The sequence below is a fragment of the Mesoplodon mirus genome, assembly GCF_964341445.2.
Source record: "Mesoplodon mirus genome assembly, chromosome: 6".
Classification (NCBI taxonomy): domain Eukaryota; kingdom Metazoa; phylum Chordata; class Mammalia; order Artiodactyla; family Ziphiidae; genus Mesoplodon; species Mesoplodon mirus.
In genome coordinates, this window is record NC_138982.1 from 89921923 (window position 1) to 89941752 (window position 19830).

General features: G+C 36.3%; 1 protein-coding gene across 20 annotated transcripts in view; it reads left to right on the forward strand.

Moving 5' to 3' along the window:
- Nucleotides 1–19830, forward strand: part of LOC309807013 (uncharacterized protein) — a 478671-nt gene that overhangs the window by 227384 nt on the left and 231457 nt on the right. For 5 of the 20 annotated variants that reach the window (XR_014294469.1, XR_014294470.1, XR_014294473.1 and 2 more), the window contains one exon: nt 17666–17788. The exons of the other annotated variants lie outside the window; for them this stretch is intronic. Coding sequence is in view for 2 of the 5 variants with exons in the window: in XM_082626179.1 (XP_082482305.1) it covers nt 17666–17682 (17 nt within the window). In the remaining 3 variants the exon portion in view is untranslated. The remainder of the gene's footprint in view (nt 1–17665; nt 17789–19830) is intronic. 20 annotated transcript variants of the gene reach the window in all.

Below are 19830 nucleotides of genomic sequence, written 5' to 3' on the forward strand. Positions count from 1 at the left end.
AAGGTACCTAGGTCCTAATCTCTGGAATGTGTGACTGTTACTTTATGTAGCAAAAAGGACTTTGCAGATATGTTTAAGTTAAAGATCTTGAGATAAGGCAAGTATTCTGTGCTTTCTGAATGGGACCTAAATGTAATCACAAGTGTCCTTATGAGAGAGAGAAAGAGGGAGGTTTTCCTACAAAGAAGGTGACGTGATGGAAGCAGAGAGAGATTTGGAGATGCTATGCTGCTGGTTTTAAAGATTGAGGAAGGGGCTGTGAGCCAAGAAATGCAGCTCTAGAAGATGGATAAAGCAAGGAAACAGATTCTCCCCTAAAGCCTCCAGAGGGACCATGTCCCTGCCCGCATCTTGACTTTAGCCAAGTGAAACTGATTTCAGATTTCCATCCCTACAGAACTGGAAGAGAATAATTTTGTGTTCTCTAAACCACTAAATTTGTAGTGATTTATTATAACAACAATGGGAAATCAGTAAAATAAGACTTTGTATTTTTACATAGTATCCCCAGGGCTTTTTGTATAATTCTTCCCAGGCTGCTTTTTAGTCTTGAAGGACTAGCCTCCATTCTTCTTTCTCTCCTCTGAGGATGGTTCATTTGGACCTTATCTCTTAAGATTCCTTGAAACTTCAACATTTAATGAATAAAAGAATATAAAGGAAGGCAGAAAGTGATAGAGCAGAATAGTTTTGTAAGAATTATATTTAAAATGAAGAGATTGGATCAAATAACCCTTATGACTTATTCAGATATATATATATATATATATATATATATATATATATATATATATATATATATATAACAACTTTATTGGACTATAATTGCTTCACAATGGTGTATTAGTTTCTGCTTTATAACAAAGTGAATGTTATACATATACATCTGTTCCCATATCCCTTCCCTCTTGCGTCTCCCTCCCACCCTCCCTATCCCACCCCTCCAGTCGGTCATAAAGCACCGAGCTGATCTCCCTGTGCTATGCGGCTGCTTCCCACTAGCTATCTACCTTACGTTTGGTAGTGTATATATGTCCATGCCTCTCTCTCACTTTGTCACAGCTTACCTTTCCCCCTCCCCATATCCTCAAGTCCATTCTCAAGTAGGTCTGTGTCTTTATTCCTGTTTTACCCCTAGGTTCTTCATGACATTTTTTTTTCTTAAATTCCATATATATGTGTTAGCATACGGTATTTGTCTTTCTCTTTCTGACTTACTTCACTCTGTATGACAGACTCTAGGTCTATCCACCTCATTACAAATAGCTCAGTTTCGTTTCTTTTTATGGCTGAGTAATATTCCATTGTATATATGTGCCACATCTTCTTTATCCATTCATCGGATGATGGACACTTAGGTTGTTTCCATCTCTGGGCTATTGTAAATAGAGCTGCAATGAACATTTTGGTACAGGACTCTTTTTGAATTATGGTTTTCTCAGGGTATATGCCCAGTAGTGGGATTGCTGGGTCATATGGTAGTTCTATTTGTAGTTTTTTAAGGAACCTCCATACTGTAGAGAAATGGAAATAAAAACAAAAATAAACAAATGGGACCTAATGAAACTTCAAAGCTTTTGCACAGCAAAGGAAACCATAAACAAGACCAAAAGACAACCCTCAGAATGGGAGAAAATATTTGCAAATGAAGCAACTGACAAAGGATTAATCTCCAAAATTTATAAGCAGCTCATGCAGCTCAATAGCAAAAAAACAAACCACCCAATCCAAAACTGGGCAGAAGACCTAAACAGACATTTCTCCAAAGAAGATATACAGACTGCCAACAAACACATGAAAGAATGCTCAACATCATTAATCATTAGAGAAATGCAAATCAAAACTGAGTTACAATTGTTGAGTTACAATGAGATATCATCTCACACCAGTCAGAATGGCCATCATCAAAAAATCTAGAAACAATAAATGCTGGAGAGGATATGGAGAAAAGGGAACACTCTTGCACTGCTGGTGGGAATGTGAATTGGTACAGCCACTATGGAAAACAGTATGGAGGTTCCTTAAAAAACTACAGATATATATATATATATTGAAATGTTTTTTTTTGGTTTTTTTTGTTTGTTTGTTTTGTTTTTTGCGGTACGTGGGCCTCTCACTGTTGTGGCCTCTCCCATTGCGGAGCACAGGCTCCGGACGCGCAGGCTCAGCAGCCATGGCTCACGGGCCCAGCCGCTCCACGGCATGTGGGGTCTTCCCGGACCGGGGCACGAACCCATGTCCCCTGCATCGGCAGGCGGACTCTCAACCACTGCGCCACCAGGGAAGCCCAAAAAACTACAGATATATTTTTAAATGCAATGTCCAGCTGTAATTTTGTTCTTTAAATAATATATTTTGATAATCTCTAGTTCCAATCTCTCATGCTACTTTTGAGACTATTATAATATAAACAACTGTATGTAGCTAGTTTCTGATCAATGGATATCTTGTTTAAAAATACTGTCTTTAAAATAATTGTCAGTGTTATGGTTTAATACCAAGAAATTGTAATGGTGGAAGCTTGGACATCACAGATATTGGGGATATAATTTGGCCAGACTGGTTGTCTTATATTTCGGGCATTTCCATAATAAGATTTAAGTGAGCCTGACTTGCATTCATTGTTAGCTGTATCACTCCTTTTCTTTGAGAGCCAGCGTCTTGCAAGAATAGTCTGTGTTTCACTGGGTCTCCATTTCCTCATTTCCATTCACTCTTCAGCTCACTAAAATCATGAACTTTTGTTTTATTTTTGTTCCTGTGGTGACTACCACAGTGGTTGCCACAATGTAGGTATTCAATCATTGTTTTAAAATCAATAAATGTTTTCATCACCCACCTTCCTCCAAGGGAAGAATCCTTTGAGTGATTTTGATTGTGCCCTTTATTTTCTATAAAAGAATAGCAACCTGATATCTAATGAGGATAAAAACACAGAAAGCTTCATTTTCCAGATATTGCAAGCTCAAACCGCTATCAAAATTATGCTGAGAAAGGTGGTGTTTGAAGGACACATAGGCTAGTCATTTCTCTACATTTTCTCTGCTCTCTCCTTGGACAGTCTCCAGATCCAGAGGACAGAATGCTGTCCTTTTGGACTATTGTCTTCACTAAATAGTTTTTGCCTTCACCAAATAATGCTTCATTGTTCTTATGTAACTTGGTTTCACTGAGCAATGATCCAGGAAAATATGAAACCTGTTACATTTCCTATACAAATATTTTGAGAATATAGTGCCCTTATAAAAAGCCTTTATGAGAAATTTCTTTAATAAGAAGAAGTACTAAAAAATGTGTTGCTTCCTCTAAGAACTGCTTTGACTTTACCAATTAAGCCTGTATAACTCACTCCATTTTTGCTTAGGCTATTAGGAATGCAAATTTGGGTTGCTTTTTTTTAAGCAGCTAATAACATCTTATGGCCAAAGTCAGGGATTGTGAAGAAGTTTCATCCTGCAGAGCAATCAATTCCTTTTGGATAACTGGAACACTGGCTGGAAAGTTACATGGCAGCATGAAAACTTAAAGGGAAGGGTGCTGTGATCTACCTCTTACTGTCCCATCAGCGGGACTGTAAGGGAGGTGGCCGGAATGTGGGCATTTGCTGGTCATGGCCTAGGAATTCTGTGTATTAACCTCAGGCTTCACTTTCAACTCTAATTTTCCTTGGCTCCAAGTTTTTAACTTTTGTATTATCATATTCATGTATGTAATTTTGTATCAATTTCTTTAGACAGTTTGTTCCATGGGGTATTTCAGGGTGACAGAATCAACTTTACCAAAACTCTGGATAAATTTGAAACAGGGCAAGCAGTCATTTCACAGAGTAATATTAAGAAGTTTAATTAACAAAAATAATCTAATCTAATACTTTATATTATGAGTAAACAAATACTCTAATATTACTTATACAATATAATATATAATATATATATATAATATATATATATTACCTGAAATATACCAACTGCATATAGACATTAATGATAGCACAGGTTTTCAGTCTGCAAAATCTATTCATCACTTCATAATTAGTAACTCTTCATTCCTTTTCCTGAAGAGCTTGGAATTCTTTTCTTTACATCTTCCATTCTTTCAAGCTTCTCAGGACTCATGGGTATGGGCTGACTTTTAGAGGAATTATTTCTCAGCTTTGTCTGGGTCAAACCAGTCTCACTCTTTCCCACTGTGTGTTTATTACATGCCAGGCCCTGTTCTATGTGCCAGGAATTCAGTAGTGAAGGCAGAAGGCCATTGCCCCTGCTCTCTTAGGACTTACAGCCTAGATCCTGCCTTATTGAGCCAGATCTCCTGGCATTTTGTCTTCAGGAAGCCATGATGTTGAGTAGCTGTTCCTACTGAACAGAGAATCTTATGGTACAACTACCATCCCTAACATCACTGTGTTGAGAGGTCCTTGCCTCTTACATTTATTGTCGCTCATCATTCTAGCAGCCTATTTTAACTTGGAGGGAGAATTGCTTTTTGCATTCTGTTCAATAGCTAATATGTCCATTCAGTCAAGCAACACTCTCTCTCCTTCCCCAATTATATCCATGCGTTTAATGTGTTTGTGGTAAACTAGTGCATTTTTTCTTTATAGGGAGGCAGAATATAAATAACAAATATTCTAATGAATACCTGGCATCATATGGGCATGCTTTTCTACTGATACATAACACAGATCTTTTAAATACATGCAGATCTGCCTGGCTTCTAGAAACTTATAATCTGTTTAGCACAAACATCCAGTGTTCAAATTGGTCTCTTGTCTTTGCTTTTCCTTTTCCCCTTGCCTTCTTTCTGCATTCTTTCTCTTTCCTTTCCTTTCCCTTTTACTACTCTCTGACACTAAACAATGTTTACATCAATGGACTAGGTTCATATTTCCTGTGATATTAAACCTTTAGCAGAGTATTCAGTTTTGGTTTCCTTCAATCACTGCCCGATTTTGTCCTTACAGAGAAACCATAGAGCTTGTTGCCCTACATGATGATGTCAACTTTTGCTTGAAAATTTATAGTCAGAGCTAATTAATACTGCTGATGGCTGGAGACATTTTTCCTCTCGTGGCAATTATGTTGAACTTGGTCAATGTAATGGCTGGTTGGATGAAGCCAGGAGGCTGTTAAAAAAAAAATAACAAAAAACTTGACTCATTAAAACATTTTCAACCATAAATTTAATTAAAAAAAGATGCCTTAACTTCTCATTAAACTTTGATATGCTATTCCGTCAGGCTTGGGGATTTGTTCTATTAGAAATCTCTGCTGAAACAGCTTCTGAAGTGTGTTTGATTCAACTGAGGATTACTATGTAAAGGGGGCATTTGGTCTACAATATTTTTAGGAGAGTTAGCCTCCTAAAAGACCACTTTTTCTTTCCTGACTGAAATGTTCCAGAAAAACATTTAACTGTGAGTTGCTGGGACCCTCCCAAGCCTGCCCGGGTGAGTGCCATCTGCTATGGGACATAAAACTCTGCCAGACTCCAAGAGAAACAGAAAGGGAGTTGATAAAGGAAGCAGGAAACCTAAACTCTGAAGGTTAGCATCATCCTTAGATGAAGTCCACATCAACTATTTTAAATACCACCAGAAGACTCTCCAGATTGACTCTTGTAAACTTTGCTAAAGTGGTCTAGGAATCTGCCCAATTTATTACTACTTCATAAAAACCAAGTCGGCCATGCAGAGGTCAAGTGTGCATTGAACTCTCTCAGTTAATAATTGTTCAAGACCAGAGTCACAGTTTGCTCACTCAGCTTCTTGCAGTCCAAAGTTCCACTCAGTTCCCTGTGATACTTGGAGGAAACCTCAGAGTTTCGCCCCTTCCTTTCTCTTAGATGCCTTCACAGTTGGGAACATTACTGTTTTCAGCTGAAAGAGTGACAAAGTGTGAAGTGGCTTTAAGGTTAATGTGCCAGTTTTGTCAGCTATCTGTTCTCACCATCAGCTCTGGCTCAGTACACCCTCTACTCCACTTTCCCACAGCTGTTATTGCCACAGAGATGGAAAAGATCTGGAAAGACTACTTGGCTCAGGTTTCTGCCTTCAGCAAAGTTATGGTCCCACTTTGCAGGGTCCCCCAATAGCACACTCTGGAGGAGCCGTCTCTGAAGGGTGATTTCCAGTAGCAGCACAGTTGGCTGAATTACAATGCAAAGGAAATCATATTTATCTTTGGGGTTTTTCACTTCTCTCTTGAGACACTTTCCCATCTTTTCATCTTCCTTTCCCCCATCCCTTGGTGGTGGCGTTCTCTAAATGATCGGAGCAGACCATTGGCTGTCTATTCAGGCTCTCCATCAATTTCCTTTCCTTGGGCTCTAATTTTTAAATGTTACTGTGTATCAGAATCATTGTGATTGTTAAAGGAATTCAGGATGAGAGTTACCTTTGGGAAAGAGTTGAGGGGAGTAGAATGCAGAAAAAAAATTTCAGTTCAAAATGGGAAAAAAAACCCATGCACAGACACTTTGCTGAAAATGATATATAGTAGGTAGAATGGTACAGTCTCTCTAGAAAATAGTTTGGCAGTTTCTTTCAAAACTAAAAGTGGACTTATCGTTAGACCTAGCAGTTGTATTTATTGACATTTATCCAAGAGAAATGAAGACTTATTTTCACACAGAAACTTGTACACAAATGTTCCTAGCCACTAATTCATAATAACCCAAACTGAAAAGTACCCAAATGTCCTTTAACGGGTCAGTGGTTAAGGAAACTAGTATATCCATATCATGGGATATGATTCAGTAATAAAAAGGAACAAATTATTCATACACACAATAACTTGGATAGACCTCAAGAAAATTCTGCTGAGTGAAAAAGCTGATTTTAAAAGGATAAATACTTTATGACTCCATCGATGTATTATTTGTGAAGTAGCACAATTACAGAGATGGTGAACATACTTGTGGTTTACAGTGGTTGGGAACTGGGGGAAAAGGCGATGGGTAGGTCTGTACCCATAGTAACCTGAGGGAGTCTTGTAATGCTGCAGTTGATTATCTTGATTACCGTGGTGGTTGTGTAAGGCCACATATGTGATAAAATTATATAGAGCTATATACACATATAAACACATACACACACATACACAGTGCATGTGCAACTAGTGAAAATAAGCTCACCAGTGGACTGGACTCATAAGTGGACTATTTATTGGTTTTGATAATATAATTGTGTAGGATATTAATATTGGGGTAGGCTGGAGAGGGATGCATGAGATTTCCCTGCACATTTCTATGAAACCTCTCATGAATCTAGAAGCATTTATAAAAATTAAAAAAAAAAAGAATTTTAGACTCATTCCAGGTGCAAGAGGAGGGTTTTTACAAGGGTGAGAGTGTCAGGAGTTGGAATTCATGGGGGGGCCATCTTTGAGTACTAATTAGCAGACATCCCCAGAAAGTCATCTCAGATCGTCCAATGCCCATTTAACTTGCAGACTTGTGAGTTAAATCTGTGCCCTCTATGCTGCTGAGGTTTAGTGGTTGTTTTCTAAAAACATTAATATGACCATAACACAGGTAAGATCTATTTTTATTATAAAACGTATTCCAATTGTGCCCAATTAAATTAAATGCCCAAGGAAGACAAAGGTGATAACTTACATTTATCTGCACTTGCCATGATTTTTGATAGAATGCTTGGAATATGGTGATACTCAAGAAATATTGATTGCTTTCTGAATATTGATAGTTACCAAGTTCAAGCTCATTTTGATAAGAATATTCCTGAATCCTTTATCTCATATGATATCAGTAATGTTGAAAATTTCTAATTGTGAGAAAGTAGTGGATCTTACTCTTGAAGCTTGGGAAGACCCTATGTTCAAGATATATTAATAAATATGATAAATTTGTTCCAAAATTAATGCCATCATTTTTTTCTGGTGAATTCGTATGCTTTGTGAACATTTTCCAAAAAATGTGGCTATATAAACCATCATCTTTCCGTTTCTCTCTTGGCAGTCACGACAGAGACAAATTTAATGTTCAGTAATATCAGGTTTCATTTTTTTTTGTCCCAAAACTTTTCTTCCCACTTATGCTATATAGTTTTAATCAATCAACAATTTAATTGGTAAATTAATAATTTAAAGTTTTCATGAGTCAATTACATGAATGTTAGAACATGCGACACTTTGTTTCCTGTTAAAGTTTTCTGCAAAGTTACTAGTTTTAAGTAAATTTAATTGAAGGATAACATACATACAGAAAAGTGCATGAATCATAAGTATACATCTCAATATACACAAAAAGAGCATATCAATTAAAGCACTACTTTCATTAGGAAATACAGCATTGCTATCATAGCAGAAATTCCTCTTGGTCCCCTACCCAGTCACTACTCACCACTCTCCAAAGGAAATCTCTCAAAAGTTTTCACTAATTCTAATCCCACAATTAGGTTTGCATGTTTTTGAACTTGGTATAAATAGAATCATACTGTATGTACTCATTTTTGACTGTCTTATTTTGATCAATTTTGTGTGTGTTTGGTTCATCCATGTGGTTGTGCATAGCAACAGTTCATTTATTTTTATTATTGTGTAGTATTCCTTATGTAGATATGCCCCCATTTGTTCATCTATTCTACTTTTGATGGAAATTTATAATGTTGTACAGTTTGGTGTTACTATGAATAGCACTGATAGGAACATTCAGGTGCACGCTTTTGGTAAACATATTTATGAATTGCTGTGGAGTGCAATGACAAGATCAAAGAGGATGTCTAGGTTCAGCATTCATAGGTATCACCAGTTTCCCCAATTTACACTTCCCTGGTGGCGCAGTGGTTGAGAGTCTGTCTTCCGATGCAGGGGACACGGGTTCATGCCCCGGCCTGGGAAGATCTCACATGCTGCGGAGTGGCATGTTTCCCCAATTTACACTCTCAGCATCAGTGTGTGTGTTTGCCACAGTCCATATCATTCTGGCTGACCCTTAGTATTATTTATCTATTTAATTTTAGTCATTCTGGTTGGTGTGAAGTGATATCCTACTGGGTTTTAATTTGTATTTCCCTATGAGGCTGAGAAATTTTTCATATGCATGATGGCCATTTGGATATTTACTTTGGTGGAATGCCTATATGAACACTGTTGGTTCTCTGTCCAGAAGCCCCTGGATCCTGCATTTCTTCCCCAGCTTCTGGGTATATTTCCTTCTAATGGTTGTACTTGAGACTAACTCTCTTCAGAGAGCTATCCTTGGGCTCCTGGAGTTTGCTTACTCAGTTAGCTTATTTAGATTTTTCTTTAACATTTTTGGCAGATTTTAGAATCGAGGTTATGCTTGCCTATTAAAGAGCTAGGAATTGTTTCTACTTTTGCAAACATCAGAAGAGTTTGTGTAAGCTTGTTGTTTCTAGCCTATGAAAAGTCGTAATGAAAAAGTGCTCTCTTTTCACCTTGAGTTATAGTTTTTTTCCCATTTCCACATACCACTAGTAATCATAATTCTTAAATCTGAATCCCTAAGGGGTTCTCTAGGAGTTATGCAAAGCCACAGCGTGAACACATCACATGCTCTAGGACATCCATTTACATAAAAACATAAATTTATTTGTATAATAAAACAAATATGAATATATTATGGAATGCATCCTGTAATAAGAATAGGAAACAAATAGGAAGCAATAGGAAGCAAAATTCTTGTGAATTTTTAAGATAAAACTTGACATCACTTCTTTAGTCCTAGTCCTCTCTGGATTATGCTTACTCTCTTCTACGTTAAGGGCACTTTAGAGTAAGAATTTGGAGAAGCAATGAAATAATGTTTTCCATAATGACAGGATGACATCATGACAGAGTAGAAGGAATGTATCTTTTGTAATCAAGAGATGTGGATTCAAATCTGAGGTCAGTCTCTCTAGCTATTTGTATTACCTTGAGTTAGTTTATTTATTTATTTATATTTCAACAACTATAAAATTGGATACAGTAAAGGATGATTATATTGCAATACATGTACAGTGACTAGATATAAAAGTTACTTCCTTTTAGTTTTACTAAAGTTTGCAACAAATAGTGAACGTCGAGGTCTGGAGCCTGTGTCAAGGATGAAAATGGAAAATGGAGAAGGGGAGACCAGGAGAAATAGAATCCAGAACCTCTGGTTGGGGTGGAAGTCACTAGGGTAGAGGTAGGGATCTGGGTAAAAATGAGTCATGAGTTGTGGATTCAAGGTTTCTTTTAGTTGCTGAGCACCCTCTATACCTGTATCGAGCCAGTTCTCAACTTTTAGTATAGATGAATGTTCCAGGCCACATTAATTTATCTTTTCTTTGAACCTCAGCAGAACGTAGCTGTGCTAAATAAGTACTTACTCACAGAATTATCTGTTTTCAAATATAATCTTGTTCCTCCAGGGAGACAGTAGTTTCCCCCAGGAAAAGGACCTATCCTCAGCATCTAGCACAATATAGTCACATAGTAGAGATTCAAATTGTCTTAGTGAACATGGAATATTTGAAAAGTACTAAACAAATTGAAACTTGTTATAAAGACTTGATTCTTCTCCTGTGAGTGAACACTTCCTTCATTGGTCAATAGTTTATTCAAAAAAATGCATGGCATTTCTAATAAGATCTATCTGGGGTATATGTATATATATATATATATATATATATATATATATATTTTTTTTTTTTTTTGAGGCAGGAGTAAAATTTAACCTCATCAAACTGGATAAATGATTTTTGTTGATATTTTGTTGATATGATATATTGAGAAACATTTCACTTTATGTCTAATTTTGGACTTTGGGTCTGGAGGCAAAGCAATGTGGGCAACTCAGAGATGAGTCAGAAGACTCCTCTCACCAGGGAAATTAAGAGTTTAGTTGAAGAGGTGAAATACCTAAATAATTACAAAACCAAGATTCAAAAATGATGTATCTTTAAGACTATAATGATATAGATGTTTTAATAAATGGTAACTTAATCAGCATTATACTTTATTTACACTTTATTCATAGAAGCATAAAGTTATTTTAATAATTGAGTTAAATACTTTCTGAATGTCTTGAGTCTGTTTTTACAAATATGGTTATGTCATATAACCTCAAGGATCTTAATGTTAATTCTATTCAATCCTACTAGGTTCTGTATACTTTGGATACGAAGTCCAATTTAGAGCATATGCTTTAAAATACACATAGGTAATTAAAATGAAAGGCTATGATTTAAACTCCTTAATATTGGGACACCAACAAGAAGAGGTAGCCAGCAGGTTCCTAATTCAATCACTGCCCATGATCCTGGTAACAATGAGATCATTGACTCTGTAAGTCCATCTGAGCTCAGATCATGGTAAGAACAGTCAAAAGTTATTTGCAAGAAGGTTTGGCATTCTAATGATGTATGGCTGGAAATACCCTTTGGGGCAGGGGACATAATTTACGATATAATTAGGATAACTCTTTTCCCCAATCTTCGAAGCACAACTTATTTTGTCATTTCATTTGACTTTCTGAAGAATCTGATCCTTTTGACCATTGCCCTCTTCTTAACACTGTATATATATATTTTTAATATTTTTAATATATTATATATGTAATATATGTTATATATAAGAATGTATATAAAAAATATATATATATATATATATATATGTTTTTTCTCTGTTGGTGTTAAGGAACTATGTCTCTCAAGTCGCTTGTCTGCATGTTTCCCTTTCTCTCTTATGAAAAATACAGATACCATTGGAACCATTGCAGGGAACTTTCATTTGTTGAAAATACATGAGATCTTATCACCAAATATAGGCTAGAAAAAAGTCATTTGGTAGCTGTTATACTAGTAGAAAGGTTTTTTAGGAAATTATTCTGAGAAAGTTTCTGCTTTGTTCATTATGAGCAAACCATTTAGCCTGGTCTCTCATCATTAGCAGAAAGTGATTGTTGGGAAATGTTCTCCCTGCATTTCACATAAGCAGGACTGGCCAATGGTAGACTTGCTGCCTATGACAAAATACTTCCTTCTGTCTCCCATAGTTTCTGAAATTCTGATAGTCCTTTGAGATAATGATGTGTGTTTTTAAAAGTTCCCTGTTCTACTTCAGTAAAGTTTTCTGAATGAGGAACACATCACTATATTAACATCTTGTTTATTAATTTATCAACTTGAATAGATTTGGGAAACTGGGTGTTTAGTTTGCTTAGAGATTAAGACAGTGGTTCCTTAAGTTTTATATGGAATTTAAGAGTTAAGAAAGGTTTCCTATGAAGGCCAAAATCAAGGACCCTTGGAACTGGATATTTGGGGACATAAAGAAGGTAGATGGGGCTTCCCTGGTGGCACAGCGGTTGAGAGTCCGCCTGCCGATGCAGGGGACACGGGTTCGTGCCCCGGTCCGGGAAGATCCCACATGCTGTGGAGCGGCTGGGCCCGTGAGCCATGGCCACTGAGCCTGCGCGTCCGGAGCCTGTGCCCCGCAACGTGAGAGGCCACAACAGTGAGAGGCCCGCGTACTGCAAAAAAAAAAAAAAAAAAGAAGGTAGATGAAGACAGAAAGGAAAATATACCTAAAAGGAACATAAACTTAAAGGCTTAAGGTTTTCTCTCCTTGAACATTTTCCCCAAGTTTAAAAACCTTTAGTTTAGTAACTACATTTATCTAAGAGCTTTAAAATCTAGCACTGGAGGAAGGAAGTCCATAATTGCTGTAGCAGAAATCACCAATTAGAAAGTCTATAAGTGCTGATAGGTAGCATAAAAGCGTTGATTGGACTTGGTGAGACCAGTGGTGAAGTGGAGACAGTATACCCAATAAAATATTTTTCTATGAACCTAATTCAGCTGGTGAACCAATCAGTTCCCACTGCTTGCTTTTTTTTTAATTGAAGTATAGTTGATTTTACAGTGTTGTGTTAATTACTGCTATACAGCAAAGTGATTCTGTTACACAAATATATACAGTTTTTTAAAAATACTCTTTTCCATTATGATTTATCATAGGATATTGAATATAGTTCCCTGTGCTATACAATAGGACCTTGTTGTTTATCCATTCTATATATACAGGCTTACGTCTGCTGACTCTAACCTCCCACTCCATTCCTCCCCTAGCCCCCACCCTCTTGACAACCACCAGTCTGTTGTCTACATCCGTGATTCTGTTTCCATTTCATAGATAGGTTCATTTGTCATATTTCAGATTCCACATATAAGTGATATCATATGGTATTTGTCTTTCTCTTTCTGACTTACTTCACTAAGTATGATAATCTCTAGTTGCATTCATGTTGCTGCAAATGGCATTATTTCATTCATTTTTATGGCTTAGTAGTATTATATTGTACATATGTACCACATCTTTTTTATCCATTCATCTGTTGATGGACATTAAGGTTGTTTCCATGCTTTGGCTATTGTGACTAGTGCTGCTATGAACATAGGCATGCATGTATCTTTTTGAATTATAGTTTTGTCCAGATATATGCCCTGGAGTAGGATTGCTGGATCATATGGTAATTCTATTTTTAGTCTTCTGAGGAACCTCCATACTGTTCTCTACAGCGGCTGTACCAACTTACATTCCTACTTACACTACATGCCTGCTTTTAATGATTATTACTTTATTTTGGAAGAATACAGTTATAATAGCAATAGATTTTTTTTTTCTGAGCTGAAGGGAGAACTTCACAGGGCATCCTACTGTGTAAAAGTCAATATTCACAATATTGGAGGCTAGAGTAGGAAGCTGTAAATGACTCCTTTTGTTGATTTACTGACTAAGCCAACTTAAGGTAATTTATTGAGTCTTCTACATAGACATCTCAGAGATGATTTTGATTAGACAAGATAAGAGTGTAAGATATCTGTAAAACAGATAAAATGTTATTTTAAAGACTGGTGTTTTGGGAAGTATTTGGAAGTATTAGGTGTACCTGGACTTTTTAAGACTGCGACTTGGCACCATCCGATAGTTCACGTTCCGTGAGGCTGCTTTAGAATCAGGTCTGGAAATATATTTGCTTTGCATTCTTGGAGGCATATCCAACCTTGTCAGTTTCTTTTTCTTTCTTTCCTTCAAGAAATCTACAGCAGATACCTGGACATCTGAGAGCTGTAAATGTTTAGTGCATAATCCAAAGTGTATCACGTATTTTCAAAGGGAAGCACTTTTACTACAAGTACTTGTCTCAGGTATTCTTTATGTACTTCTCCAGCTATTCCCCCAACCCCTAATCCATTTGTCAGTTTCCCAGAATAGAGAGGTAATTGCATGACATCTCTTTTAATTCCACTGCATTCTCCATTTTTCTCCTTTTCATCCTTTGATGTTTCAAATTCTTTTGTATAATATGGAAACCTTCACCACACAATATTTTATTGACATGGTAACATCATACTTTAGTAAATAAAGCCACAAGTGTGAGCTGAGTTGTTGAATTAACCATCAGTTTAAGAGCATCAGTGGAAAATGCCCTGGATTAAATTCTTGACATTGTATTTTAATTTTCTTATACATGAATTTCCCTAAATACAAATTTCATTTTTGTTTTCAACCATTAGTACATTCCAAGAAATGTTTCTTCAAAACCGAAGGCATCTGATTTTTTTTGAGGTATGCCTTCCAAGTTGGAATAACTGATTTTTTTTTGTGGTGCTATTGAATATGGAAAGTTGTAGTACCATTTGGTGCAGTGATTTTCCATGACATCTCATGGCTCTGCCAAATGTGAACGTTGTGGTAGTATTCAATATCTTCAGATTTTAAGTTAACTTAATATTGAGACTTACAATACTGGCACTTCAGAAACCCAGATGGGCTGCAGAGTCTCAAAAAGTTTAACATTTTCTGACCTTCTGTGGTTGAAAAGAATTGGACTGGAAGCCAGAATATGTGGGTTCTAGTCTTGGCTCTGTTACTAACCAGCTGTGTAATTTTGGACAAGTTAATTTTCTTCTATGATCCAGGCTTTTCTCCATTATAAAATGAAGAAAGGCTAAAACAACTTCACACGTCTCTTCCAATCTAAGCCTATGTTATGCAAGTGATCTCTGGGTTCAAATCCTAGATTTATTACTTGCCCCAAGCCTGCTAGGGTAAATTTGTTTCTCCATTCCTCAGTTTTATTACTGGTAAATGAGTATGATAATAGTACCTTGTGAGGAATAAATGAGCCATATGCAGAAACTAGCACATAGTTAGTGTTCAATAAATGGCGGCTATTATTATTGTGAGTATGGGCCTAGCAAATCGAACACTGAATTTGAGTCAAATCACTTGTATTTGAGGCCTACATTCTCCATTGACCAGGTGACCTTATAAGAAGTGACTTAATTTTGAGAGAAAAAACTTCACTGTTTCCAACCTCCCCCACTTAAAATTAAGATAAATTAATATCAACAACAAAAAAATCTGAGGCTTTAGGAGTTCATGTGCTATACAAAGAAATCATTATATCATCCCTATCTTTATGTTCTTTTTTAAAATTTTTTTATTGGAGTAGAGTTGATTTACAATGTTGTGTTAGTTTCAGGTGCACAGCACAGTGACTCGATTATACATATACATATATCCACACTTTTTTAGATTCTTTTCTCATATAGGTCATTATAGAGTACTGGCTAGAGTTCCCTGTGCTATGCAGCAGGTCCTTATTAGTTATCTATTTTATATATAGTAGTATGTATGTGTCAAACCCAATCTCCCAATTTGTACCCCTTCTTACCCCCTGGTAACCATAAGTTTATACATCTGTGACTCTATTTCTGTTTTGTAGAGAAATTCATTTGTACCAATTTTTTTAGATTCCACGTGTAAGTGATATCATATGGTATTTGTCAGACTTATTTCATTCACTATGACAATCTCTAGGTCCATCCATTTTGCTGCAAATGGCATTATTTCATTCTTTTTTCTGTCTGGGTAATATTCCATTGTATATAAGTACCATAGCTTTATGTTCTTAAACACATTTCTTCCTTAGGGTTCCTGCGCAGCACAGTCACATTTCATTGCAGAGAGGCTGTGTGGGAGTGATTAGAAGCACAAATTGATCTGTAGATCTTGAAAGTTTTTTTACTAAATGTAGTGGCACTTATAACTTCAGACTGAAGTTAACTCTGTTTCTATCAAAAACAGAAATCTAAGGTTTTTTTCTTCTCTTCATTCTTGTGATCTCTATCCACATAACCATGCACGTTAGGTAAATTTTATGACATGTCCTTGGGCTCTCAGGAAAGTTCTAGGCCCTCCCTCAGTGTCTACTTCAATGGTAGATGTCTTTCTGGATTTCTGTTGAATGTACAGAGGAAATAGGCAAGGATAGCTTTGAAAAAAAATTTAGTTACATGGCTGTTTAAATACAAATAATACAGAACTTTTTATAATGGAAAAGTAGAAACCCCCTCCCTACTCTATCCTTTCCATTCCCAGCTCCACTCCTCAGAAACAACTACTTATTCCCATTTCTCTACTTAGTTCATCTGGTGATGCCTCTATAATCCTATTAACCATGCTACTATAACTACTGCTCAAAATATTGACTTTAGAAATTGTTTAAAATTTCATCCTGCTATAGAGATGCAAAATTTCTCATTCACCCATCTCTGTCTCCAACTTATTGTTAATATATATTTTTTGCTACTCTACATTTTTCACTTCAACTTCTATTCATATAATTTAAATATTTATTTCTTATTCCATAAATCATATAGAATACTTTCTTCTCCACCTTGGAAGAAGAGGATGTATTTCCTCTGTCTATTCTTATCACATCTATCTGGAAACTTATAATGAACTGTGCACAGTCAAATTTGATGACTTCTGTGATTTGTCCGTAGATTGGTCTTAAAAGTTTAAAAAAATGTGCTTATATCATTATGGGAAGTACGTTTGTTCAGTATATACCCAACTAATTTACAATGATAACATATCCTTTTCTGAAGTTCCAGGGTCACAATCCTTGTGACTCACAAAATATTCTAGCCTTGGTATAAATTTCAAGTTTATTTTTTTGATATATATTTCACCAATCATTCAAACTCATGCTGCTGTGTTGTAGTTTGCCTTTCATTTGGACCATGCCCTTCTTGCACAGTTGTATTTCTTTTCCTGGAGTTCTGACTGCATTATTTATTTTTTTCAGTTTTTGCAGTTGTAGGATTTTTCAAAGTATCTTGGATGACTATTAAAAGTCTGATATCCTCTTGGGCAGAGGTATGGTGGCTATCTCTCAAATCATATGTCTATATGATGATATGAAAAAAATTGTTGTTTTATTGCTCTGGTAACTGAATGCTGATGAAGGCCAGGGGGCCAGGTTCAAAAACAATATACAAGAGCAGTGCCTGAATTCTGGACTCCTCTTGAATCTTGTTGCCAAGACGACTGAACACTGCCTTACTTGCCGGGGGTACCATCACCACTCTGCCTATCAAAAATGGCTTTATAACTTTGAGCCACTTATTTCTGAGAGGTTGAAGGTGAAAATAAATTCCAGGATACACCATTGTGAAATCTTTGGTTCTGCAGCGATTATAATAATAACAAGATGCTTAGCAGGCTTATTGTTGGTTCATGATGTAGCTGAAGCAATATTTTTGTCTTTTGGGAATTTTGAACTCTAAGTACTCTGGATGCAGCCATGGGGAACATATTTACCTCTCATCTCTGAGGTCTTTGTTCATCTTGAATCTTTCCAGATTGCCGAATCGAATGATCTCTGAGAAGAATGTGGTGATGAATTAGATGAAGATCACAGCTGGCTGATGCGTAATTGCCACTTGAATTTGAGGGATATTTAAACATATTAAAGCTGCCAGATGGTATGTGGTTCAGACTGATATGCTGTGAGATCATTGCAGACAGAGACACTGGTTGTTTCCTGCCTACAGTGGCAGTGGGTGGGTGGTGATGTGGATGTGCTTGAGTATATTTTAAAACTTTTCACGATTTAAAAGCTGAGGCAGAATCTGATTCTACTGACCATAGATGAAAAGACTTTATAGTTTATTTTGCTCAAATATGCTCAGAGATGTTCACTGAAGTTGGAACACGGGCGTTCAGACACTTCTGTGCTTTTTCTGAGGAGAGTCCTTGTCTGACAATGTCTTCTTCTTCACCAAATGCCAGGCTTTGGTGAAGAAGAAACATATGCAGGAGAGAGAGTGAGAGAAAGGCTTAGCACACCTAACAGTTAAATAGATTGAACTACAATGCTGACATTAGCTAAATCATGCTAATATCCAAAGCCTGAACATAACCCTCTTAGCCAGAAATTTTTAAAAATAGAAGGTCTAAATGGTTTTAATGTAATTTTATCAAGCCAGGAAGGAAAACCATTAACTACTCAAGTCCCTAGTATTAAAATGACTCTCAGTCTATGCAGGCTATTGTGGATCAGTAGGAAGGAATGTCAAAATGGGTTCTGACTTCACCTAGGATGGGATAGAAAGTTTTAAAGGTTGACTTTGGTACCATCAAGGACTTGCTATTGTCAGTTCTACTGTTCATCTACAAATGGCTCAATTCCATGTAAAAATGTGTTCTATTTTTAAAAGTCAAATGGAATGAAGTTAGGCAATTCAATGCCCTAGAGTCCTTTTGCATAGAAGCAATAGAACAGACTAGAATTTTCTTCCAAAGGTGAAGTAAATTTATAATGTTTTCTGGGCAATGGGTAAGATTATTCATTCCGATTTAGCCTAAAGGACTCAGAACCTTTTTTGGATATCTGAGGGACTTCCTTGTGGAAAAGGGACTTGATTTATTATGTGTAGCTTCAGGGAGCAAAAATCACACCAATGGGTAGCTGTTAGAAATCTCGGATGCAAATTAATGTCCCATTTTAAGCAAATGTACAAGATCAAGGAAAGTCTTTTATGTAATAATTTAGTTCCTGGTATTACCTTATTTTTCCTTTTATTTTCTCTAATTTCCTCATTTGTTTAATTTAAATTTATTTTGTCCTATTTAACTGTGAACATTTTTCAAATAATGATACAGAGCATTAAATAAACAAATACATAAATAACCAATGAATGAAACCTGCAGTATAGCAGGTTTCACTCAGTATGAGAAGAAAAACCAAAAACAAACTTCATAGTAGTGATGTAGACATTGCTGGTTGTCACACAATATACCCATGACTACAATGATACAGGGTTATGCCCTTTGAGGGGTTTCAAAGATTTAGCAATCTGTTTCATGCAGATACCTTATCCCATGAATTCTTGTATAATGAAAAGAAAGAAAAATCTTTTGGATTGTAAAAAGAAGAGTGAAAAGAAAAGATATACCATCGAGATCCCTTCTTGGACATATCATCGCTAATCTGTATTGCTTCTGCAAAAGACTAACTTTTTCATTTGCTTCTGAACTGCCTAGATAACAATCACAAATGATTATACTTAGAATTTTGAAGACAGCTGTTTTATAGGGAATGTGTTTTACTTCAGCTCGTTTATGTTGCAGCCCCAAATTTGAGACAGAAAAAGTTGAAAGACTTGACCACAGCGGCAGCCAATCAGTAGCCAAGACAGAAAATAGATTTCAGCTTTCTGTCATTCAGGGTAATTTGCCATTCACCAGAATATGCTCATGATGACAAATACTAAGGTATGATCAAGTTGTAGCTGGACGCATACCTAAAAGGATCATTTTGATAGGCATTTTGTAAAACAATAAAGCCAAATTCAAGCACACTACACAATTGCTGCTAATGAAAGATATGTAATCTCATTTCAAACTGGTATTCAGTGGACCACGCGCACAGTCCAAAAATGGCCACAAAAAGAGATTTGGTTTAAAAATAAATCCAATCTGAGCCCTACCTTAGATTTAATCCCAATAACAATCCCAACGTAAT